General features: G+C 35.3%; 1 protein-coding gene across 2 annotated transcripts in view; it reads right to left on the minus strand.

The window, feature by feature from the left end:
* TRIM24 (tripartite motif containing 24) overlaps window positions 1-25802 on the minus strand; it is an 88713-nt gene that overhangs the window by 21236 nt on the left and 41675 nt on the right. Inside the window, exons 5-10 of one of the 2 annotated variants that reach the window (XM_072964371.1) lie at window positions 23698-23814; window positions 20758-20872; window positions 18101-18247; window positions 9666-9783; window positions 6847-7013; window positions 1596-1769 (exon numbers count right to left, since the gene is read on the minus strand). In XM_072964371.1, coding sequence (XP_072820472.1) covers window positions 1596-1769; window positions 6847-7013; window positions 9666-9783; window positions 18101-18247; window positions 20758-20872; window positions 23698-23814 — 838 coding nt within the window. Of the gene's footprint in view, window positions 1-1595; window positions 1770-6744; window positions 7014-9665; window positions 9784-18100; window positions 18248-20757; window positions 20873-23697; window positions 23815-25802 lie in introns of both variants that reach the window. The other variant, XM_072964370.1, reaches the window with a different exon arrangement.

Below are 25802 nucleotides of genomic sequence, written 5' to 3' on the forward strand. Positions count from 1 at the left end.
CATATGAACTACACAATATAGTGACAGTGTCGGAAATATTCTAATTTTTAAATATCTAATTTATATGCTCCATTGAAAAAAACCCCGTGAATATGAATGGCATCTTTACCACCTACCCACCTCTCATACCACCATCAACCTCTCTTTCTCCTCCCTGCCACAGAATAATCAGTTACAGTTGATGTAAATCTTTCCAGATTTTTCCTATGTATATGACTTAAAAAAAATTAACAAAAACACAAAAATGAGAATAACTCACAAAAATCTGACTTATTTCCCATATCATATACTCAGGAGATCACATATAAGATTACTGCACTTTCTTAATAGCTAAAATGCATTTCCATTGTATAAGTATACTCTAAATTGTTAAGCTACTCCACCAATTAAAACAAAATTCCTCACTGTATTTTATTTTCTCCTAGTTTGTTCATTTATCTATTCATGTTTAGATTTTTGACCAGGAAACATTTTAAAAAACATTCTTAGAGTATGTGTCTATCCACTAAAAATAATACATAGGGAAGAGGTTAATGTCAACATTAGAGCACTAAGAATGTGCTTTTATCTACACTAGCACTAAGTCTCAACACAACTCTGCAAGGCACTCACTTATTATTTGGGGCAAATGAGATTTAAAAGAATAAATGTGTACAAGGCCACAAAATTATTAGGAAAATAAACAATTTAACACCAAGCTACAGCTTGACCTTTTCACCTAACCTCTCATGATAAAATAGAGATAGGTATAAAATTTATTGAAAATAATTAAAATATTATTTTAGAAAATGTATTGATATTATATCAAAGTCAAACTAATTATAAAACACATACACACATATACACACAGCATGTGTACTTCTAGAATATTATTTTCAAATCATTTGATCAAAATGAATGTCACAGAATTATGGGAACAGCATCATATTCTTTAATTTGGTCTTGGCAAAAAAATTAAGCTGAAATCAATCTCCTAGTCTTAAGCTGGAAAGACTTGACATAAGTGCCTGGAGAAGACAAAGCACAGGGGAAACTTTCATTTTTTTAAAAGATAATATAATGCGTAAAAAAAATTTTTACCTGAAGACATTAAGAATATAAGTATTACACCGTCTCAGATTTAATATACAACCTTAAATATTAAACTTTATCAGATATACCTGTAGTCCAAACTAAAACTGTGTGATAGTAAGTTTGTTTCCAAGAAGTCTCCTTGAAACACTCTGAAAATTTGTTTACTGTTCTCTTCTGAAGTATGCAACCTGTATTTGTTAGAATATTTCTGCCTTAGGAAATTTAATGTACTGACCTAAAAGGAATACACATCAATTTTGCAAAAATTAATACCTGTGACTCACTGATTATTCTGGGCCTCACTTCTGTATAAGTGGCTCGTTAATTCAAAACATCAAGATTCTTTCTCTTAGCTTTGTCTCCTTGGGTCTGTAATAATAAACTGTAACTCTCGTTTATATAAAAGAGAAAAAAGCTTGCTCTTGCTCTTCCTAACCATTGCTCTATCCATAAGTTCACTGTGATTCTGAAGTAGAGAGAAGCAGAAAAAGCAATCGAGGAGAGAAGGTAAACACATATACCTGCTTTATGGCTTGTTGAGCCAAGAAAGCCATCTGCAGGGGGTTGGGCTTTATTGCCTGTCGTGGCAAATTCTGGTTTGGTGGGTATCTTAACTGTTGAGGATGAGGAGGAAGAACTGGTCCATTGGGCTTGGGGCTGTGATTCTGAAAATTTATCAGACGTGGAGGGGGTTGCTGGAAAAAAGAAATTAAACCAATTCAGTGACAATCATCTCCTGAAAGACAAATTATAGAGAACTCTATTTTATAACTTTACAGAAAGACAGCAACTTTGCCACAGATGAATCATTTACTAATATGACAACAAGGGTATGGGGGGAACGGACAGCCTTCTAGAATAGATATAAGCACTTTAAAGAAAAGAAGTTTTATTAGGAAGGAGACTTGGGAGAGGATTTTTCAATTCTAAGTAGGTTACACCAGGATTGGATCTAGGCCATACTGCGAAGTAGGGAAAACTTGTCTTTGGTATTTTTCTAAGTCACTGATGATTATCTTCTGCAAAGAACTGTCCTCCTCAAACCTCCTAAAGTAACATGGTGGCAGAATAATAACTGCTAACATTTTTGAACAATTATTACATGTCAGGTACTATTTTAAGTGCTTTACATGTGTTAACTCATTTAATCTTTACAATAATCCTCTGAGGTAGGGATTATCTTTATTTTATAGAAAAGGAAACTAAGATACAGAGAATTTAAGTAATTTGCCCAAGATTAACAAAGATAGGAAGGAATGGAGCTGAGATTTGAACTCAAGTACTCTGGCTCCAAGGTCTGCACTGCAAGCAATAAAACAATAATGAAAACAGATTATATTAGTAACATTTAAAAACCTATGAATCTTACTGAGATTGAACTATACTGCAGGCATTGTGATTAGCGTTTTACATGTGTTATCTTGTTACTACCCTCCCCATATTTTACAAATTATGACACTAAACATAAAGAAGCTTAGATAACCTGAAAAAAGTCACACAGCTCATAAAAGGCAGCACTAAGGCTTTAATCCAAAATTTGTCTGCCATATCATTACCAGAACATGTGTTTAGCTGGAGGTTAAGGTACTAATTACAGCTTAGAGGATGAGTTTCCCCAAAAGAAAATAGATTTTGAAAGGAAACCCTTCAAGGACAACACTGGCCGATTACAGGATAGGGTAAGGGCTGGGAAGGCAAGCATAGTTTGCTTACAAATGCTAGCCCTAGAAAATGAGACCAGTGTTCTAGAAAAAGGTAATCTTATATGCCAGTCTCATCTTGACTATCCAATTCTCTCTATGGTTGGCAACTAATTGCAAAGTAAATACTTCTTAACTGTATGATTAGAGCTTCTTAGAAATGGAACTATTAACTCCCACATTCAAAATGGGACAAATAAATGTGGAATTTATAAGGCTGAAGAAGCACCCCTTTAAACTCTGACACTGTGAAGGCAGACAGCTATAAAGTGTAGCTCTGCCCCTTTTCTTTTCTTTTCCTTCTTCTATTTTCAGAATTTATTCTCCTTTCCTGGGTAAATTGCTTCCTTCCCCTTTCTTACAAATCAGCTGGCACTGTGTTCACCCTCAGTAACTTTCAAGAGTGGCTAGCAATTACAGACCCAATGAAAAGACTTAAATACTATTTCAAGACCAAGGGAAATTCTGTAGGTGAAGAATAGAAACATATCAGAGAAAAGCAGAGAAAACATCAAAACTTTAAAGAAGCATGAGATGGAAGCCAGAGTAATCTTTTTGATTCTTCTATTGAAGTTTTGTGGTTTGAAAGATTTTATATCATAGAAACACAAACAGGAAAGATTTGGGGAATCGTAATGGAAATAGTGGAAAACTTCTAAATTTATCCAAGAGACAATTTTTAAAAAGTGGAAAAGCACCCAAAATGATCCTAAAAGGAGAAGACTACTTATAGAATCTTTTGCCCACCCTATTCTCACACCCCTTACCCTGACTGAGATTTATATGTTGTTTCAGTCAAGAAATGACACTTGATGCCAGAGTACTGAGCTCTGTGAGAAATCAGTGTGTGACTGGATGTCCACCCTGCCATCAGAGAATCACAGTGTGGTGAGATGTGAGACAATTTTCCCCCCTCTCCTATACTCCTAGTTGACTGAGTTAATTTCTAAGAACCCTGTGACAGGAAAAGCAACTTGAAACCAAAATAAGATTAGGAACTAGTTATGAGTATAAAAGAAATAGCAAAACCAGTGCTCTTTTAATTAAATGGAGTCAATTAATTTACAAGAAGGAAAAAAAAAGGAGAGAATAGAAAAATAATTGCATGCCTAAGCAAACTGACATATAATCATCATTATCTTCATCTTCATTCAAAATATTTTATTATTATCGGTTTTAATTTTATCCTAGGTCAGTAATTCCCAACTATGAATAACCACGAAGGATAGCAGATGTCCTTCTAACATCAAGCCACTGTTTGGGAGAATTAATGTATACATATGAATGAGAGTATCTCCATAGCAGTAAATCTGGCCCAGGAGTGAGAACCAGTAAGTGTAAAATAGCATACTCAGAGCTAACAAACTTAGAACTGTCCACTGAAGTATGATGGAGTATAATGTATACTGCTCAATAAACAGAAATGCACAAGATTTATCAATTTGTACCAGTCAGTCATCAAACTATGTATTCCACCACTGTATCACTCAACCCCTCAGTCATTCAGATTACATGGCTCATCTTCAGAGAAAGAAGAAACAGAGAACTGTCATATAAGTGACTTTCAGAGGCAGTCCTTTAAATGTACCTGTGTCCCATGGACAGATGTTTAGTAAGATTTGAACACCTCCACAAAGAGGCACTCATACACACCTGATTATAGACAGATATTTTCCCATATGTATATGCAAATAAACCGTTAGAAAACTAAGAAGGTAGATGGGCAGGGCAGTGTAAAAGTTTAGAGAGGAGGGAAAATTGATGAGTGAATAATGTAGGAGTGGGTATTTGGCAGAGAGAAGATAAAAAATGAGAGAAGAGAATATTGAAAGAAGGTCCAGGAGCTATTGAGAGGAGATAGGAAAAGAGCAGTGTGTGAGGTTAATGACCAAAAGATGAGAAAACTACTTTACAGTTGATCCTTGAACAACACAGGTTTGAACTGTGCAGATCCACTTAGATGTGGATTTTTTTGATAGTGAATACTTTAGTACTACACAATCCATGGTGGCTGAATCCTCAGATGCGGAACAGAGGACAGGGAGGCACCACGTGTGGATTTTCAACTGCATGCCGGGTTAGCGCTTCCAACCCCTGCATTGTTCAAGAGTCAACCATCTTTCCAAGTGGGAAAGTTAGGCTGTATAATACAGAATGTACATTACATATATTATACACCAGTAAATCTTAGAGAGGAATAATAAGATCAAAGCAAATTTCTGAGATAAGCAGGCAAATGGCTCGATCGAGGTCACTTCTGTTTTGTCACTGCTTATATAAATAACTATTTATGAGAATGTGACCAAGTCACATAGTATCTGTTAACTGCCTTAGTTCTTCACTTCTTAGTGAAAAGGGAATTAATACAAATGATGGATTTATGCCATTTCAGGTTAATAAGGTATTAAATAAAAGTCACTTTACCATCTCTCAGACACTTAAGATAAATATTAACCACGCAAATGCTTAGCACTAGGCTCTCAACAAGTAATTATTTCCTCTCTCTCTTCCTCTTCACATTTTTCTTCAGAAAAATTTTGGTCCTCTGCAGTCTATCTGCAACATATCACTCTGTAGTCTGCAGAGGTAGTAACAAAATTATTCCTCAATTTTCTTAAACTCTCTGCTCTGCCAGTTGCACTCTTGGTACCTAAAGCGAACAATTCTTTTCCCATGGAACACTCACCAAAGACCTCTTAAACTGCTTGTTATTTACTTCCTTTAAAAACCTAGGTTAAAACAAAGTATGAGAGGAATAATCAAATGGTCATACTAATATTCTCCTGGATTTGACATGCCTTCTTATCAATTTACTAGACAGCAGTAAATCTCAAATACAGCACCTCAGGCCTTCACAGAAGCCAATTAACAAGATCAGGATCTACATAAGCCTTTTATTCAGGGTTGAAGTAAGAGTCCTGTGAAAATCATCTGTATGTTTTATAAAATTGTTACAAAAAAAATTATGCCATTTAATTGCTTTTTCATAAAGAACCACATTATACATTCCTCTTAGTGTGAGTAAAATACTAGTAAAAATTTCCCCTAATTAATGGCATGTTTTCTTTTTATTAAATAATACAGATATTAATCCTGTTTCTTCTTTTTTGTTCAGTTGACAAAAATGGAACTATGTCTTGTTGTTAAGCAGAATAAGAACTCTTAGCCTAATTCTACATACTTTATTTGAGCATTATTAATATTTATTAATTCTTGTGCCATTTCATTTGTGTCATTTACTGTAAATCAGTTCAAACCCTTCTGAGAAATAGGGAGAGTATAAATTAATAAATAAAAGTAACTGAAGATAATTTTTAATGAATTAATTAGACATTCCACTCCTTTATTAAATCTAAGTATGTCCACATCTAACCTGAGCAGGGCTGTTAAACTATTTAATAAAGTATATAAACATTTTATCTTCAAAAATTGGATTTAAAATAAATAGATTATTTTATATCTAGTAAAAGTAAGAACGGCTCATGGAATATTTGCTGAGAAGTAAAGTTTGAAAAAGGTAGACTTCTAACGAATCACACCCTTGCCCTTTTCCATCTCATTCTGCCCTAGTTTCAAAGATGCCATGTGGCTTTTGTAGACACTGCATCCCTACAGAGAACAGATACCTAAAGTATCAGTCATTCTGAAACACTAATACAAGAATTGAGTTACAGGTACACAACTTTTCCCATCAACCATATGCATGTGTTAAGAATGCAAAAATTTACCCTCTGTTATAATATGAAGATGATGAAGAGCAGATAAGAATAGATGTCCCAGCTAAATAAACCATTAATTTATTTTGAGAAGGGCTAAAAACTAGGAGTTAAATCAGGGATCCTTAATGTGATAAATTTTTATAGATTCACATATTTAAATCATGGATGATGGATGACTTGGTTATTAAGAGCTGCTGAATACAACTGTACTACAATTATCTAAGTTAGGACAGGCCTGCTTCCAAATTTACCTGATGAGAGATGGAAGGTTGCTGGATGGGCCCCTGCATTCTAGGGTTTGGTAAACCCACAGGTGCTGGCCTCCGTTGCACCTGTTGCCTCTGAGCCATTACCTGTTGCTGCATATGCTGGAGTCGTAATTGAGCTAGGCTGATCTGTGTTGGAAACTTGGATAACTGGTTTGAAGATAAACCACCTGGTGGCTGTGAATTCTGTTCCACGACAGGATTCTGCTTAGGCATTTGTGGTTGACTCTCTTTATCTTCGATTACTAAAGAACCTAATTAGAGAGAAAAGGTTAAGTTCTAAAGATTTTCTGAGAGTGAAATACTATATTTTGTAAGGCTATTTTTGCTGATCTTCAGAACTGCTAAGGAACTTTTTTGTCTCAGGAAACCTTTATACTCTTAAAAAAAGAAGTCCCAAAGAGTTTTTGTTTATGTAGGTCCTATCAATCAAAATTTACCATATTTGAAACTACAAATGAGAATTAAAAACATTTGGGGGGGTACAGTTCAGTGGTACAGTGCATGCTTAGCATGCACGAGGTCCTGGGTTCAATCCCTAGAACCTCTATTAAAATGAATAAAATAAATAAATTTAAAAACCTAATTACTAGCTCCCCCCCAAAAGTAAAACAAAACACCAAAAACACCCACAAAATATTTTTCTCACTAATTCATTTAAAGATCACAATCCTTAGTAACACATTTTTATGGAAAAAATAACTTATTTTCAAAAGAATTTAGTGAAGAGTGGCACTATTTTACATTTTTGAACATCTCTTTAAATGTCTGACTTAACAGCTGAACTCTCATCTCTGTTTCTGCATTACGTGTCATAAAACATTGTTTAGACTGAAATACACGAAGCAAATCCAGCCCCACATGGATACATACTTAGAAAAGGGAGGCCTCTGTCTTTCGCATACTCAGACCATACTATGAGAAGTGCTGTTGTGTATCAAAACAAGCAAACCTGACATTTTCTTCACACTGTCACAGTGCACACCATGTTACTGATCTAACAGAGAACACTGGCTTACAACTATACTGTTAGAGCTTAAAGGTACTTCCAATAGGTCTGGTCCTAGCATAAGGCAAAGCTTGATTTCTTCAACAGTAGACACTCAAATGTTTCTGATTTACTAAGCATACACACCCTAAAAATATGGTTATTATTCATTAAATACTTACTATGTATTAGATACTGTGACAGTCGGTCTATACATACTGTTAAAGACCTTTGTACAGATAAGGGATCTAAGGTTCAGAGAGATTGAACAACTTACCCAAAGTCACCAAGACATTAACTGAATATTCATCCAAATCAGTATTTTTCCCTTGCATTTTTCTGTAACATGTTTTCCCACAAGTTTGGGAAACTTATCTCCTTCTTGGAAGATTTAAAATGTAAATCTCACTGTAAATGACAACTTACAGAGCCGTATATGACAGCATGGAGAAGTCCTACAGTGAAGGATACTGTTTTACAAACTCCTCACAAACAGGAGGTGCTTCTTTTGTTGTTTTTGCTGATGTAGATTAATCTAAAACTATGTCCATTTATGTGTGTAAAGTTATACATATTCTTAATTTTACTTAATTTTACCTAGGTCTACATCATGTAGTCTACGTTTTAAGGGATATGCTTACAACTCTACATATGACTTTGTGTGATTGTGTAACTGGGATGGGCTCTCTGCATAGCTGAAGGTGTGGTGGAGGATGGGGCAGGATACGAGATAGTTACTTACACACACACTGTGTATTAAGATGCTTCTTTTTAGTTATACAGGTGAGACCGTGTGTGATTCCAGTTGCCTGCTATGTATCAATCAATCAATATGTACTTCTAAACTGAGTTGCAGGGGTCATCTCATCACTGTTCCTTTAAAGGGTCACCTTGTTACCATACTTTCAGCTCTTCCCTTGTAAGGGTGAGATTTGAGTAAGCCTATTTCTCTTCCTTTCCTGGTGTGTTTGGAAAGCACTGGCTCTCTTCTGAGCCATTTCTTCTTTTCTTACCCAAACTCTAGCTTAGGAAAGGAATGAGAGAACAACCATCTTTGATGATTTTGAAACAAAGTCAGTGAGCCCCCAAACTGTCATCAAAGGGAATGTTGGTGGTTGATGAAGAACGTGTAGGGAATTCTTACATTTCTGTTTCTATAGTTTCCCTATGAGAAATTAAGAAAGGAGGCAAAAACTGAAGACTTTTTCTACTAGCATATAATGTAACAAGAAAGATAAATAATCACTTTCTACTCGCTGGACTGCCTGCAAGGATAGTCGATGTTACCAAATATTATCATCACAATAGTCTCCCTTGGTGATTTATTCAGTGGGTTCCAGTACTTAAAATTCGCTATCTGTATGCATGTCATACTTCAATTAGGAAGTTTAAAAACATATAGTTATTACATAAACGGCAAAAGAAAAAAATGAGAAGTCTTCCCGAGCAAGATAAAGCAAACAAACCATTAGGTGCCTGATGACTGGGTCTCAAGAGTAAGTAAGCCAGTAATTGTCTGAGAAATACACTGTTTTCACCCAGAAAACATTCTAAATATTAAAAAAAATCTTGTATTAATGGCAGTCACAAGTCAAAAGTTGTATCAACCATTCTATAAATACGTGATTAACAGTACAAGCAAGATTCTATGGGGGAAAAAACTAAAATGCAGAAGTCCAGACACACTGTGAGTCAATGTAAAGGATGTTTTGTATCATCCACATGTTTACACGTGTTTATATTCATGCATGTGTCACACATATACACACACTAACGAAATACTAGTGAAGAGTCTGTCTTTAAAACAAGATAATAAAAACATTTTGGGGGTGGAAGGGAATATATTTTCAATAATCTCATAATCATTAAAAGTTCCAGAAACAAATGACACTTTGAGAAAACGTACATAATAGCCTACCTAAATTGATAATATTTTGAGCCCAGAAACTAGGATCACAGTGAAATTGGATGGTATTGTTGGTCACTGGGGAAGCATCACACCTTGCTCGAAGGAGGTGCCGTAACCGGTATGTAATCTAGAAAAAAGGAGAGACAACCAAACATCGAAAACTTTATTAGACAAATAATAAAGCTCCCAATAATCACACAAAAAAATGGTCTCCATATCATATGTCTGCCAACACAAAATAAGAAATCCTAAGTTATAAAAAGTGGACATACAGCATAGTTTTCCTTCCAAAACATGTTAGAAGTTTTGAGGTATAACTCAGCTATACTGTTAAACATAAAACTGAAAAAAACTATCTTAAAATGACAGGTTAAGTCAGTTTTCTGAATTACTGAAAATTCACAGAAGCACCAATCAAATATTTGTGAAATAAAAAATTTTCACACATTCTGCTCTTTTATTTCAGTTACTCTTTCCAAGAAGGATTCAGAATTTAGAATATAGGGCTAATGAATTACAGAAAATATAAGTTAGTCTCTTGCTCAGGAAACATAAGAAGGGCCCACAGCTAGGCCTGCTAGTGGATGGCTCTCCTTGCGCCTGTGCTTTGAATCTCGTGGCATCACCCCGTACACCCACCCCGCTCCACATTGCCGTCCTCAGTCCTTGAAGAGTTTAACTCCTGGCTCACTGCCCCCAACTCCAACATTACTCGTGTCCTAATTCTTGATGATTTTAATATCAACTAGATGATCTTTCTTTCCAGCTTACTCCCTCTAGTGCCCAGATACCACTAATCCCACAAACCCTAAAGATCCTATAACCTTTGCTCTTAAAATTTCTCCCTGTCCTTCCATCTCACCTCACCACTACCCTTACGCAGCCCTCAATTCCTCCTTATCCAGCTCAAACCCCAGGGTCAATCATGATAATCATTTCCTCACATACATACCTTCAACACCCCTTTCTCTCATGTTTTGAATTACACATACGCCCCCTTCCCCTTCTCGACCTTTTCCCCAAATAACAACCAACAAACAATACCAGTTAAACTAACTTTTGACTATGACTGGACTGATGGAGGGACTGACCAAACTTCAAACACAGCCTGTTTACTCCAGGTGGGCCCCTAAGGTGGATGGGCTATCATATGACGTTACTCTGGCCCTTCACTTTCCTACTCTCCTACTTGACTATTTCAAACCTCCTTTCTCTTTGAGGGAGGAGATGCTGGAGATGTGAAAATCCATCTGAGCTGATGGTCTTGCTAACCAGTCACTGAAAAAACAGGAACAATCAAGGGTCTTCCATCAACTTCCACCACCAACCAGTACTAGTGGTCCCTCCTATTACACGGGATTACCTGGCCATGCTTCTAGCTAAAGCTAGTCCTTGCACTCGTGCAACAGTGCCCAACACCTCCGCTTACTCAAAGACATTGGCCAATGATTTTCTCCCCTCTCCAGAATCAAGCTTTTCATTTTACTGGATCAGTCCCATCAACATACAAACATGTTTTAACATTTCCCAGCTAAAAACAAAACTCCTTTAAAAAACCAATCCTTTTTCCCTGTCATCAACTGGCCCATTTTTCTCTCTCTTTTACGGCAAAACTTTTTGAAAGACTCATCTATCTTTAATGTCCCTCATTCCTCTCCTCTTATGCTTTTCTGAAACCACTCCATTTGACCTTTCAGTAGCTTTTCTCATAGGTGGTCACTTGGCCCTTATGGAAACATTTTCTTCACTTGGCTTCTAGCAAACTATGAGCTCAGGGTTTACCCTCATTTCACCAGCTGCTACTTTTTAAGGCCACTGAGAAGAGGTTTGGGTTCCAATGTACCATCTTAGTCTCCATTGTTGGTTCCTTCTTCTCTCCCACACCTGGAATGCCCCAGGACTCAATCTTTCAACTGTTCTCTTTTCTCCTACACCCACATACTTTTAGTGATTTTTTCCAGTCTCATAGTGTAAATGACTCTTAAATTTATCTCTCAAGCCTGGACCCCTCTTTGAACTTGCTCTTCTAACTGCTTGCTCAATATCCCTACCTGGCTGTCTAACCGGCATCTCAAATTTAGCATGTGTAGACGGGAATTCCTGATCCTTCTCAAGTCTATTCATCCTATGATCTTCCCCATCTCAATTACTGGCAAAACTGTTTTTCCTACTGCTTAGTTAGTCCTTGGCTCCTGTCTTTTCCTCTCACCCTACATTCCATCTGTCAGCAAATCCTGTTCGCTCTAACACTAAAAGATATGGATAATCTCACCAATTTTCCCATCAACACTATCAACTTCTACTGTTACCACCCTGGAAAAGCCACCTCATTGCAGTAAGTTTCCAACTTGTCTCCCTTATTTCTCCCTTGCCTTCAACTACCTATAGTTTATTCTCAGCAGTCAGAGTGATTAAAATATAAATCGTATTCTGTCATTCCTCTCCTCAAGTCCCTCCACTGGTTTCCCATCTCACTCAGATTCAAAACCAAAGTCCTCATAATGAACAACAAGGCTAGTGCTACCTGGCTTTCCAGTACTTCTGACCTTACTCACCCTACATCTGCTCACTCACTGTGTTCCAGCCTCTTAGGCCTCCTTGCTGCCCACACCACAAAAACTCCCATCTTAGTCTCTGCACCTGCTGTTTGTACTTCAGCTCTGCCTGAATACCCTCCCTGAGTATCGATCGGTATGGCTTGCTTCTCCACTTCCTTGAGGGGTTTGCTCAAATGTCACCTTCTTTAGATAGAATTCCCTCTCTAAAATTACAACCCTCACGCCAATGCTCCTCTAATTACTTTTCTCTAGAGCACTTAATACGATGTAACAGTCTATATTTTTTTTAACTTATTTTGGTATTGTCTCTCTTCACTAAAATGCAACTCCTTGAGGGCAGAGATTTTCTTCTGTTTTCTATTCCCTCAGTACTTAGAATGCTGCTTGATATACAAGTATTCAAAAAATAATTGTTGAATAAATAAGTTTGCTTCAACTGCTAAATTCTCTCAAACAGCTATAATAAATTCTGAGCAAAACAAAGAATTTATTTTGGGACTATACAGAATACATGGCACAGTGTTTAATTAAGCAATTAGCACCCGATACAATGTTCTTTCCCTAAGTGTTTCTCCCTTTCTTAATTTTTTGCATCTTCAAATAATTCTCACTATAAAACATGCTCAAAATATGCTAATCAAAAGAAGGATGCCAAAGGGGAAGGTATAGCTAAGGGTTAGAGTGCATGCCTAGCACACGCAAGGTCCTGGATTCAGTCCCCAGTGCCTCCATTAAGAATAAGTAAATAAATAAAAACGTAATTATCTCCACCCAAAATTAAAAAAAAAGAAAAAAATAAGAATGATTCCAAAGACTTTCCTTTGTAAAATAAATCCTCATGCTTTATGGTTTTCTAAAATTTAATAATTTATTTTGAAATCATTTAAATATTGTAGAAAAGTGAATAGAGCCCTTCACCCAGATTTCCCAACTTTAAATATATTAGCACATTTGTTCCAGGGCCCACCCACTGCTCCTGTGCACATACACTATTATTACTAGTCTTTTCACGAACCTTTTGACAGGAAGCTTCTGACATTAGGTTCTGCCTCCCTGCTAAACATTCCAGTGAGTATATCCTAAAACAAAGATCCTCTAACGTAAGCAGCAAATTCCAAATTCAGAAAACAAGTCTGTCACAACACTATTCAATCTAGACACCTCATTCAAATGTCAGCTGTCCCAACACTGTCTCTTTCCAGGACGCTATCAAGGAATACAGGTTGCATTCAGTCGCCAAGTCTCTTCAGTCTTTCCCTCTCATTCGTGTCCTTGATGGCTTTAAAGATTTCAGGCCTTACATTCTGTAGGATGACCTTCAACCTGAGTTCGAGAGTCTTTCCACCTGATCAGATTAGTAAGGCATTCTTGTCAGGAAAACCACACAAATGATAAAGCGCACCTCTCAGTGCATCCTTTGGGGAAGCTCAGGATGTCACCTTGTCACACCACTGCCCATGTTAATCTTCATCACCTGGCAGTTCTGCGGCCCAATTTCGCTACTCTTAAATTCACTACTTTCTCGCTTTGTAACTGATTAGTATTTTGCAAAGAAGTATTTTAGGGTTACACTAAAATCCTGTAAGCCATCAGTGCTCTACCCACCATGTGAGTATCCACAGAAAACTGCTTTTGAATTTCCTCTACCTTAGTGACCAAATGTGCTTCTTTATGCTCATTATTCTTCCCAGTCTTATTAATTTACATAACCTTTTCCCTTCATTGTCATTTACTTATTTATAATCATCATGGACTCATTTATTCCTACTTAATTCAATGTGTTGTAATCCATTATTATGTTTATTTAGTCTGAGCCTCAAATTTGTGGATTTGCCCAAGGGGAGCCCCTTTAGGAAGAATCCTGGTCCTTTTGACATATCCCTAATATTTCTCTGGTAAAAGATGCTCTGGGTACAATCTGTACTTTTTCTCACTTTCCTTGATATTTAGAAACCAAGATCTGAAAGGACAGTGAGCTCACTGCTCTTGGGGTGTAGCACACAAACATATAAACACATACAGATACATACTTACACATCTATAGCTGTTTCCCACATCTCTCTGTATAAAACCCTTGAGTTCACACTTATTCCTCTAATTCCAATCCAACATATCTTAGGGCTCTGTATGGCCTTATTTTCCCCCTATATTTCTACATACTTCTTGGGTAGCAAAAGACTTGGCTACTATTACCCTCAACATATCTTCTTACTTGCTCAGTCCATTTACTTATTTGCTTAATGTAACCAAAATCCAAATGATACTGTCTCTGCTTACTAGCTCTGTGTTCCCTACTCACCATTTCTTATCTTTGGTTGCTAGTCTTGGGCCTCTATGTGGTCCCCCAACCCTCTTCACTACCCTGTGTCTTCACAGTCACCATGCTAATGCCTCCATGTCAGGAAGGGAAGATGCTTGATCGCTTTATTTAAAAAACTGTTTTCCCCTCCCTTAGGCACACTACAGTGACTTAGCACTTCAAATATCTTACGATTTTTAGTGTGGAAATTGAATAATAAAGCTTCCTTGCCAAGAAAAAAAAATTATTACATCAGAAATGTGAGTACTTCCTTAAAAGGGAATCAGTTTTAAGAGAGGAAATATGAGGTAAATCACTTGGATATAAATACTTTTGTTTTTTGCCCTTGAGGTACTATGTTGTAAATTCCTTCTTTTGCTGAAAAGAAACATAGAATTTATTTATAACTCAGATAGCTAGTATCTATTTGCTAATTAAGTTGTGGCAAGGTCTAAAAATAACATCAAATTTGTCCAAACCCTGCTCCTTATCTTAAGTAACAATCGTTTCTGTTGTATTTTACTGCCATTCAATGTAAAGACATAAGACCTCCTGTCAAACTATTTTATTCCCCATCTCAGATGTAAACCATGACACTCATCAGAACTCCTGATGCATGTTTTAGATAGTTCTGAGGAGCCATAAAGCCTGGCTAGTATGAAGATAAATAATGATTCATTAAATATACTTGTTGATACCTTCAGATATATTTGAACTTAAACTCAGGTTTCACACTGAAAACTTAGCTACTGTTCAAAAATAAAAGACAAAAATTTTCTTAAAAAGATGAAAGTCAAAACAGTTGAGATGACAACACTGTATACTGTCTCCTTTCTACTGAAGTTAAAATAAACTGAAAATTTAACATAAAGTTTGTACTTATTTATAGCTTCTGACAGGAGACATTACCTGGTGCCTTATCTGTTCACCATCAATCTTTCACTAAGCTCCTATATATAAAGCACTGGGTAATGCAAAATTCCTACCCTTGAAGAAGCAAAAATTCTAATCACATTCATAGAAAAATATGCAAATGGAATAAAAGTAGATAAAAATCAGTAACAGTATGATGGATATATACACAAGGGCTCTGTAAACACAAAGAAGGGTAATCCAACCCAGTGTTGGTCATGGAAGTCTGCCAAAAGGAAAGGACGACAAATCTAAACTGAACCTGGTAGTCTCTAAAAAAGATGAGGATTCATTACTCAGGAGAAAGCAAGGCCTTCTAGGAAAGGGCAACAGTATCCAGCCAAGAGAGCACGGTACGTACTCCGAGCTTTGAGGACTAAAACTAAGGAACTGGCAATGAGACATTCAGGAAACACAGAGAATGCCTCTGAAGATTAATTATACGGGAGGATGGGGGAAAGGGAGTAAAAAAGATTGCAGAATTCTTTTTTACTACTTATATCTTAATAGTTTCCTAATCACTAGTATTAGAGAAATATCTACTGCTTGTAAGGAGAATAGCTGTGTTTTACTCTCCTAGTCTCTCTTCTGTCAATATTTCTTGCCTTCCTTCAGAAGAATCCTAAGGAAATACTGCAAAAATGTTTCAAAATACAGTTAAAACTGGACTTCTAAAGGATTCTGCTATTCCAATGGGTTTGGTCTTTTACTGACTATAATTTCCTCAGTAAAAGATGAACTAAGAATTACAAGCCAAGTTTGAAATTTCAGGCCAGCAAGGCATTTCTTTTTAATTTTTGAGCATATAAAAGCCACCTTTAAAAAATAACCTGAGTAAACATGGCTGTTTACAATGCATAAAACCTCTAAAGGACAGGGTTGTACAATATAGTGACTTTCAAATTTTCTGAGGTTGGAAATCTTTCTAAATGTTTAAAAGTAATCACAAGCCTCAACTCTGCATGCATTACAGGCAAATTCTTTTACTAGCTGTATCTGCTACTAGTGTGCATAAAGGCTCGCTTGGATTCCAGAGACTTTTAAAAATTAAAAAACATGACATAGTCAATCAGGAATCTAGTAATGCTGGTTCCACATGACTCACAGTGCCCATTTTCTCCTGTGTATACTACAGAGGATGACCTCCCTCTCTCGGATTTCAAGAGATCATTGTGCAGATTAAGTAACCCCATCTTCTATTTTTTTATTGTTTTCTCCATATTATAAATCACAAACAAAATCACAGAATAAAATTAGGAAAACGAATTCTTAAACTGACAAGGGAGATTGACTAGATGTCTAATTGTGTGAATAATATGCTTCTTACACACATACAAATAAAAGTATTCATTATGGGTCTAAGTGAAAAAAGATGATTCTCACTTTCTCCTTTGATCCCTGTTTTGTTTGACTTACAGGAAAGTTTAAGTAACAGAGAAGGTATGCACTATATATATATATAAGCTGTTTTTCATTAGACCAATGAAACAGTAAAAAGAAAAAGAAAAAAGACTCAAGACTGAGAGAACACACCATCGATAATTATGACAGAGAAAAAAATTTAAGAATTGAATACAATTCATGATTAGGAATAGTTTTAGAAATAGTTACTAATTTGTTTTCTAGTAAGTCACTCAATATCTGAACCTAGTTTATAAATGTTTATCCTGAAGTACATTTCCTTATTTCAAAATGGTCATAACGGGGGTATAGCCCAGAGGTAGAGTATTTGACTGTGAAATGGTTATAAAAAATTTCTTCCACAAAATGGAGTGGGTTAACAGAAAACAGATTTGGATGTCATAATTTGATTTCCAAGTAGAAATCTCTGTGGAATCTTTAATAAGACAAACGTTTTAAAAACTCCCACTTCACTTTTATGTGGTGTGACTTTTGTGGCTAAGTGTCTTCTAGACCCTTGCTCCCATCGGCGGGTCTGCAGACCGGCAGCATTAGTGTCACCTGCAAGCTCGTCGCAACTACAGAATCTGGCTCCACTCCATGTCTACTGAACCAGGATCCCTGGGTGATTAATATGCAGTGACCACACTTCCAGGAGCAAGGTTCTAGATTATTCTCAAAGTAGTTCATCAAATCAGAGCCACTTGTCTGCAGCAAGTGGGGTTGAAATATCCAGCACAATGTATCACTGACAGAGTAAACAATGTAGCATTGACAAGAGGAACATGGTCTCTGGATTCAGGTCTAAGTTGGCACTTTGTGTGACCTTGGGCAGGTTACTTAACTCTGTGCCTTGGTTTCATCACCCATACAATGTGAATGGATCTCTACCTTATAAAAATGATGTCAAAGGTTAAATATTACACAGCAATGCTTAAATTTAGTGTCTGGCACTCTACAGGTAATCAGGAAATGCTTACTATCATCATTATTGTTAGTATAAGTTCAGTTGTCACTAGACTGAGAAAACTTGGAGAAGAACAAAATAGGAGTGATGATGGCAGATTAAAATGCAAGTTATATCTAAATCACAGCAGTTTAAAGTAATATTTTAAAAATCAAACTATTTTGATCAATTAAAATTAGAAATAAGTAAAACGCATTTAAGCACAGACTAATGAAAATGTCTAAATTTTAGGCAATCTAATAACGGACTCCACTGTTTCCCTCTGTACTTTGACAGCATGTTAAGTGCCATAACTTAAGTGTCTTACCAGTCGCTTGCTATAGAGTAATGCTGTACTGCTGCCACTGGAAACTGCCCATTTAGAAAAATGCATGACATGTTCCAACTGTTTAGAAAGTCCAGCCACTTCCTGTTGTTGTTGCATAAGTTTCATGCGATGATCCTTTGCAAGGCTCTGAAAGGAAAATGGTTTCAAAATTATTTCTGCATTTAACACATTTTAATGGTCATTTTCAGATTACCAGATTAGAATAACCACAACTCCTAAGAACCCAAGTGACAGAAACTTAAAATACTTAGTGTGTTTACCCCCTAGCACAAAGGCTCACTCTCACTGAAGCAAAAAACTGCCCCTGGTGCCAATGTCACCACTGTCTATACTGCCCACCCCTTCTCCCCATGGCCCTTGGTCTGGTTTTACAAATTCTGGGATTTAGGTCTCTGTTCACGCATCTTCCAATATCAAACAAGGTACAAAACTGTGGATTAGCTATAATACAGGTAATACCTATTAAATCAATTCTCACAAATAAATAGTTACATCATACAGCAATCTAGTAGAGTTATGCAGTAGACAACATTTAGGTTTTGCATGTGGTTTAAAAAAAAAAGCATATAATTTTAGTCTGTTGAAAATATGTACCCTGGGAATAAATTGATATAGTGACTAACGGAACCAATGCAGTTTCAGAAAAGTTACATAAAAGTAGAATATAGAATTTCTTTAAGGAAGTACACAAGCAAGAACACAAGTTTATCAAAAGTGGAGGAAAAACCCACTGACCTTGGGCTATTTTAAATGTCCCTATCCAAAAATCTCCTCTTTCTGACAAGGAACGGGGGAGAGAAGAGGGCTTTCTACTGGTTCTAAAGAAAAGTTCAAAAGTAACTACACAATAGAATTATATTCTCAGTAGAAAAAAATGAACTTAGATCCTGGCCATAGTTAGTTTCAAATTTGGAAAATACACATGTGCTGCACTGAATGAAGGGAAAAAAACGCAGTGACTTTCATGTCTAACTTCAGAGATAATTTATTAGTTTATTTCTGATCTCTGTTAGAAACTAAATGTTTCTTTGTAAATATCCAAGAAAGAATAGAAATTCTGTTGACTTTTAGGGAGGTTGCAAATTGAGAACCTGAAGCCCAAGTTTCTTGGGCTTGTATGGTAACTACATTTGGTCTTATTTCTCTGGAGTCTTAGAAAATATTGGCTACCTTCATTTGCCTTAAAGGCTGTGAACCAGGAGAATGAGTACGAGGACTGAAAGGCATATTTAAAAGGTACTGTAAAAATTATTAGTCAATAAAGTTGATTTAAAATAATACTGATGACCAGGTTCATCCCTTAGAGGTTTGGGGATCTGATCATCTTTTGTTCTTTAACTTGAGTTAAAAAAAAAAAAAACCCTTGTAAGTGATTCTTATTTACCATGAAGTTTGGAAACAGCCACAGCAATGTATGCACTATTCATCTCTAAGAAATCAAAACTACACAACATTTGATTCTAAGCAGAGCTTTGAAAACTTTAAAAATTGCTTAAAAGCATCTTTAAAAAAAAAAAAAATCACAGGACCTTGAAAAAATAGTTACGGGTCTGATTCCTCCTGGCCAGAATACTTTTCTACTAAAAGAATACTTTTTTACTATTTGTTTCTAGAAGAACAGAGAATTATTTTGGTCTTTGTTTCCTGTATAAACCATGGGAAAGACCATACTTTCCCAAGAGAAACAGAACTTTCTGAAAAAGACCTTATAATTTTTGTCAACTATAAAATAAAGAGGTTGAACTAAATTATTTCTAGGAATCTTTTTTTAATCCTCACATATCAGAATTAATTTATTCTCTTCTTATTCTTAATCTGCTTCTTTACTGTTAAATATTTTCTGTCACAATACATTAAAAGCTACTAAAATATCCTGCATTTAATGTTATGTTGATATATCATGCAGAAGTTGTAACCTCATTTTATTTGAGTCAAACACTGACTCTGGATCTTGACCTTCATGAGTGGACAAAAGCTGATTAAGACAGTAATATTTTTCTTCCCTACAGTGAGAAACAACTATTCTAACTGCCTTGAGCATCTCTCCCTGAGTATTGCTTTCACAATTAAGGCTATAAAATGTTGTGGGCACATTATTTTACTTAATTCCCCATAAGGTTAAATGTATATATTTGCAAACTAAATACAGCTAACTTGGTGTATCTTTCTGAAAAATTTTGCTCAATTGCACTCCTTTGGTGACCCAAAATTGTCAATTCAATGAATTTCTAAAATGATTCATCTCTTTAACATTTACGAAGCTTCTCCTTATAAGCAATGCTTTGGGATGTAAAGTAGAAAATAAGGATTAAGACAGTCCTAGTGTATTATAAAGCCACAAATTGTCAGCTATAAAGCAAAGCCTTGCAAAAAGGAAAACCTGGGAATGGAGAAGAAATATTCTTGAATCATAAATGGAAACAATTATATGAAAAAGGCTGTGATTTCAACTTCACAAATACATGAGAAAACACTACATTAAATCACTACAACATAGTGTCCCATGGAGAAGAAATATTCTTGAATCATAAATGGAAACAATTATATGAAAAAGGCTGTGATTTCAACTTCACAAATACATGAGAAAACACTACATTAAATCACTACAACATAGTGTCCCATTAACAGTAACTTACCTCAAGCTGATGCAGTAGAGCTTTTCCTTTTTTATTTATTTCTACCATCAGTGTAAATATGGCAACTTTAATATCCTGTTCCACCTGCTTCTGATTTTGATTTACTTCAATTATCCTGAAAATTAAACAAAAGGGGGAAAAATCTAAAACCTAAGGCAGAAGGTTTGTCTTATACGTAAGACTGATTTTTGAATGTCTAAATTAGACAAAAACGCAAAAATGCTTTCAGCTCTTAAGAAGCTCATCTATTTCTAAGGGTCCTTCAGTTTAAATTGATTTTCTTGAAGATGAGACAGCAGAAATACAATTCTTCTGAAAGACACAGTCACGTAATTCAATCTTAAAATCAAAATGCATAAAACTGCAAGAGAACGAATACAGTTTAAGAAAGTATTATTTGGAAAGAATATGATGACACCTGGAAAAATTCTCAGCCTAAAAGGATGGAAAAAAAATAATTTATAAACAAGATAAGGAAAATCATGACTCTGAATGAGTTCTACTGTATTCACTTCAACTAAGAAGTAGGAAAGTATAAATGTGTCATTCTTATCTTAGTCATCTGAACTGCTACAGTATTCATTGTATCTAAATAGAAGCCAAAAGACAACAATAGTTGCTTGCTACTTTTAATAACATATTTGTCTTGAAAGAAGTAGCCAAGTAACTACTTAATGTTTATCAACTACCATATACATTTTCTCCTCTGACTGGAGAAAATGGGAATGCTGTTCTCATGATCAAGATGTACAGGGGAAAAAAATGCATAGCATCAAACCAGAATATCTTACAGAAGCAGAAAAAGAGAAATGGGGCATCCACCATAAAACATTATGAGATACATAAAAAGCTTCATTTCTTCTGTCTGCTTCTCCCATAGATACACTCCAAAACTCAAGATCAAAAGGGCAGGGAACTTTATTTTCTGTTGGAAATTCTTCAAGATAATTATTTGACATCAATATTAGCTAGAGAATCAAGAAAACCAGATTAAGTCTGGAAACCAAACCTCAAAAAACAAACAAAAACCCTAACTTAAATCCTCATGATGGCAGAACAGGATGAAAAAGGGATAAGTAATGCCATGTTTGCACATGCATAAAAATGAATGAATAGAAAAGCCAGTCAGTCCAGTAAATTTAATCCTTCCATAATCAGGCAGGCTATAAAGATATGAGCAATCAACATCTAATCCAAAGACACTGTAATTCTTACCATAAATCAAAAACTAAAATCCTTCCATACAACAATGTATCACTTTGTAAAAAGAGCATAAATCACTAAAATAAGGTAACACCACTAAAAACAAATTTGGAAAATTCACACTATCTGATTTTAAGACTTACTATGAAAAGTTATAGTCATGAAGAAAGTGAGGTATCAGCAAAAAAGAAAAGCACTATGGAACAGAATAGAGTCCAGAAATAACATCACACATATATGGTCAACTGATTTTCTACAAAGGTGCCAAGGCAATTCACCAGTAACAGGATAGTATTTTCAACAAATGGTGTTAGAACAGACATCCATAGGTTAAAAAAAAGGAAACTTTGGCCCATTGCTCATGGCCACAAACCATATACGTAGTGAAAGAGTAAGAAAAAAGTCAAAAGAGTTTCATCAAGAGTAGATCTTCTACATAAAATTAGTTATTTTACAGTAGCTACTGTTTGCCATTGGATGGTAGAAATGCCTATAATTATCGCTCCTCATCATTCCGTAAGTATTCAAATTTTCAGTTATTCAGATGTAAAAAATTCTAAACCCATCAATGACATCAATTTAGCAAACCATACTACTGTGATCAGAACATGGTAAAGAAAATAGTATTTGGTTAACTACAGTTCTTACGTGAAAGAGAGAGGTAAAACGAAATGAGAGCTGATAACAAAATAATAAAAACTGAAAGACACACAATAAAACTGTTATTAGCACAATGTATAATAGATATAATAATAATAATACCAAGGCATCAAGAAAAGGTTAAATTACATTTATAATCTCTTTTAAGGAAATCAGGTAAACCAAGGGACTCTTTGGAAAAAACTATCAAATGCTCCAGCCTAGCCATGTTCCAAAATGATGAACGACAGATTGTGATGACTGATCTTAAGGAAGATGAACTACAAAAGTCTGACAAACTTTTCCCTATATAAAACACTCAGATCCCCTGCAAGGGATCTCTTACTAATAAGCATCTTTTGATCTATTAAGTCAATGACATGTTACTTTTGTGTACAAAACAAAACAAAGGGGGCGACTAGACAAACTCTGTCTTCCTTGCAGAGGTTAGCGGTTTGCTCCTCCAATCACTTAACTGTAAGACATGAGCCTTTGGACAGCTGATGATTTATTTCCTTGGAGAACAGAAAGTATAACAGGTAATATGTAGAGACTGTTAAGTATTGTATCTTACAAAGAATAAAAGGCACACAAAACAGACAATCCCTGTCTTCTAGTGTCCTGAGATCTCCACCTCACTGCATTTAAAAGATGACAGCCCAGAGGAGGCATCTCAAAGTTCAGCCATCCTTAAAACAGTAATTAATTATTTACATAATCAAGTATCAAAATTTTTTATAAGACTAGCAAAAATAGTTGATTTTCTTTTCTTTCAAAATCCTGGCATTTCTTCAAAAATTAGAAAACACCAAGTAATTATAAGTTATTAAAACCTACCAGATAAATGAGTTGTTACTAAATGTAGCTTATTACCATAATAGTTTTGAAATTTCATGGCTGAATATACTTTCCAATCCAAAGTTTTCAGAAATCCAAAAAGTTTCTGAAAAAATCTTATCAACTATGTGTTATTAGATCCACCTGACAGCTTACACTGATGTACTTCACCATGGGTTAAGTAAATGTCTGTTCTAAAAGTTACTATACTTAACACATTATATAAAGATGACTTAAATAAAACCATGAATATAAATTTACCTGTTTTGGATCTGATTTCCTGTGAATTTTATGTATTTTGTTTTTTCCATCAGTTTGGTGATTAGGGTATCTATGATCACTTTCTGATTCTGAAAAGCTTCTTCTATAAATTGATATCTGATGAAATAAATAAGCCAATTATTTCACACAAATATCTGTCTAAAATGAGGAAAAGCCCCAAAGCACACAAATAACTAACAGAAAACTATTTAAGATGAGTATAAAAGATAAAAATAATAATCTTTAAAAAATGCCAAATATATCCCTAGAAAGCAAGTTTTCTCCTCCTCTCAAAATTATCCCTTAAGAAGGAGGGAGACTTTTCAGATATTACTCATGGACATTCTTTAAGTTATTTTGAAAAATTGAGAGAGACACACATTCATCATTCATAGTTTTACAGGCTTAAAGGGCTCCTTTGGCAGACCTGGAAAAAAGTAATCATAGACATTTAAGTACATTTATTAACTATTTTGCAATTTCATAATTATGAAAGTTTGATGCTTTTGTAAATACATATTTTGCAGATCACTTTTAAACAATAGGTAGTTGTGCTAAAGGTCACATTAACAAATGCATGCCTTAAAGATAAATGGGGAAGTGGGAAGCGAGGACAAAACTCGATGTTATGCCTTGCATGTGATAAAGTTTGAAGCAATAGTATCATAAAATACACAAATTTTAGAAAACTGACTTGGGATAAATAACAAGGGCCTACTGTATAGCACAGAGAACTATATTCAATATCTTATAATAATCTATAATGAAGAACAATCTGAAAAAGAATATATATGTATAACTGAATCACTATATACTTAGAGGGTCCTCTTAATAAAAAAACAAGTAGCATTTCAGCCTCAAATCTTGTGATTTGGAATATTTTATCCATTCACATTTGTTATAATTACAAATATATTTATAGATTTACCAATTTATCAAGTCTTATGAAACTCTATTTATTCTTTGTTCCTTTTATCTTTTTTGGCCTGTATTTAGACTGATTAATTATGAATTATTCCACTTCCTCCCTGTTATCTTGAGAGTCATACTGACTCTTGCTATTCTTTTGGTGACTACTCCATACATTAGAAAATGCATATCTTGACTTATCTAAGGTTAATTTGTAGTTTATTAGCCATTTCCTAAACTATGCATGAACCTTAGAACGTGAATTCCATACCCTCCTAACACATCCGCTGTGTGATATATAATACACACACGACACACACAAGCACAACATTTCATTAGACTTACTCAGATGTATCATTTTACCGGCTCTTCATTCCGTCATGTATCACATACCATTCTTCTCCTGCCTGAAGTGTGCTTCCAGGGGTATATTCCCCCTGTATATTTTGTCTGAAAACATCTTTCTCATTAATCTTTTGTTCACTGGGTATGGAATTTTAGTTTTCTAGTTATTTTCTTTTCATACTTCAAAAATATTACTTTATTTTTTTACTTATCCTGCTGGGGGCTTCTTGGATATGGGCTAGATGTCTTTCTTCAGTATTACAAAGCTAACATTCTGTCCTCAGATGTTGCTTCCTTCCCCTTCTCTCTCTCTCTCTGTCTTGGACCCCGGTTACACCCTGTGTTACATCGTCTCGATCCTTCTTCCACTTTCCATCTTTCTGTTTGTCGTGCTTCATTTTGATGTTTTCTTCATTTTCTTCTAGTTCATTAATTCTCATTTTCTGGTATGTCAAATCTGCTGTTCAACCCTCTATTGAGTTAATTTCAGTTACTGTAATTTTCAGTTCTAGAATTTCCATTTCATTCTTTTATACAGTTTCCAGTTCTCCACCCAAATTTTCCATTTTATCACTTATCATCTTGAATATAGTAAGATGTATCCTTGAAGAACTTTTTATGCTGTTTGCTGTATCTGCTAAGCTTTGTTCCCACTGCCTATCCCCTAGCATACTTGGTTATTCCTAATTGTGTGCTGGACCACTTTGCACAATTCATTATTGGATAAATCTGAGGTCTAGGATGATGTTTTCTTCCTCCAGAGAGGATTTACACTTTTTTCTACCAGGTATCTTGGGGCACCAGCAGTATGATTTCAATTTAATCCAACTTTGGGTACTGAGAAGATCTGA

Source organism: Vicugna pacos, chromosome 7 (assembly GCF_048564905.1).
Source record: "Vicugna pacos chromosome 7, VicPac4, whole genome shotgun sequence".
Lineage (NCBI taxonomy): Eukaryota > Metazoa > Chordata > Mammalia > Artiodactyla > Camelidae > Vicugna > Vicugna pacos.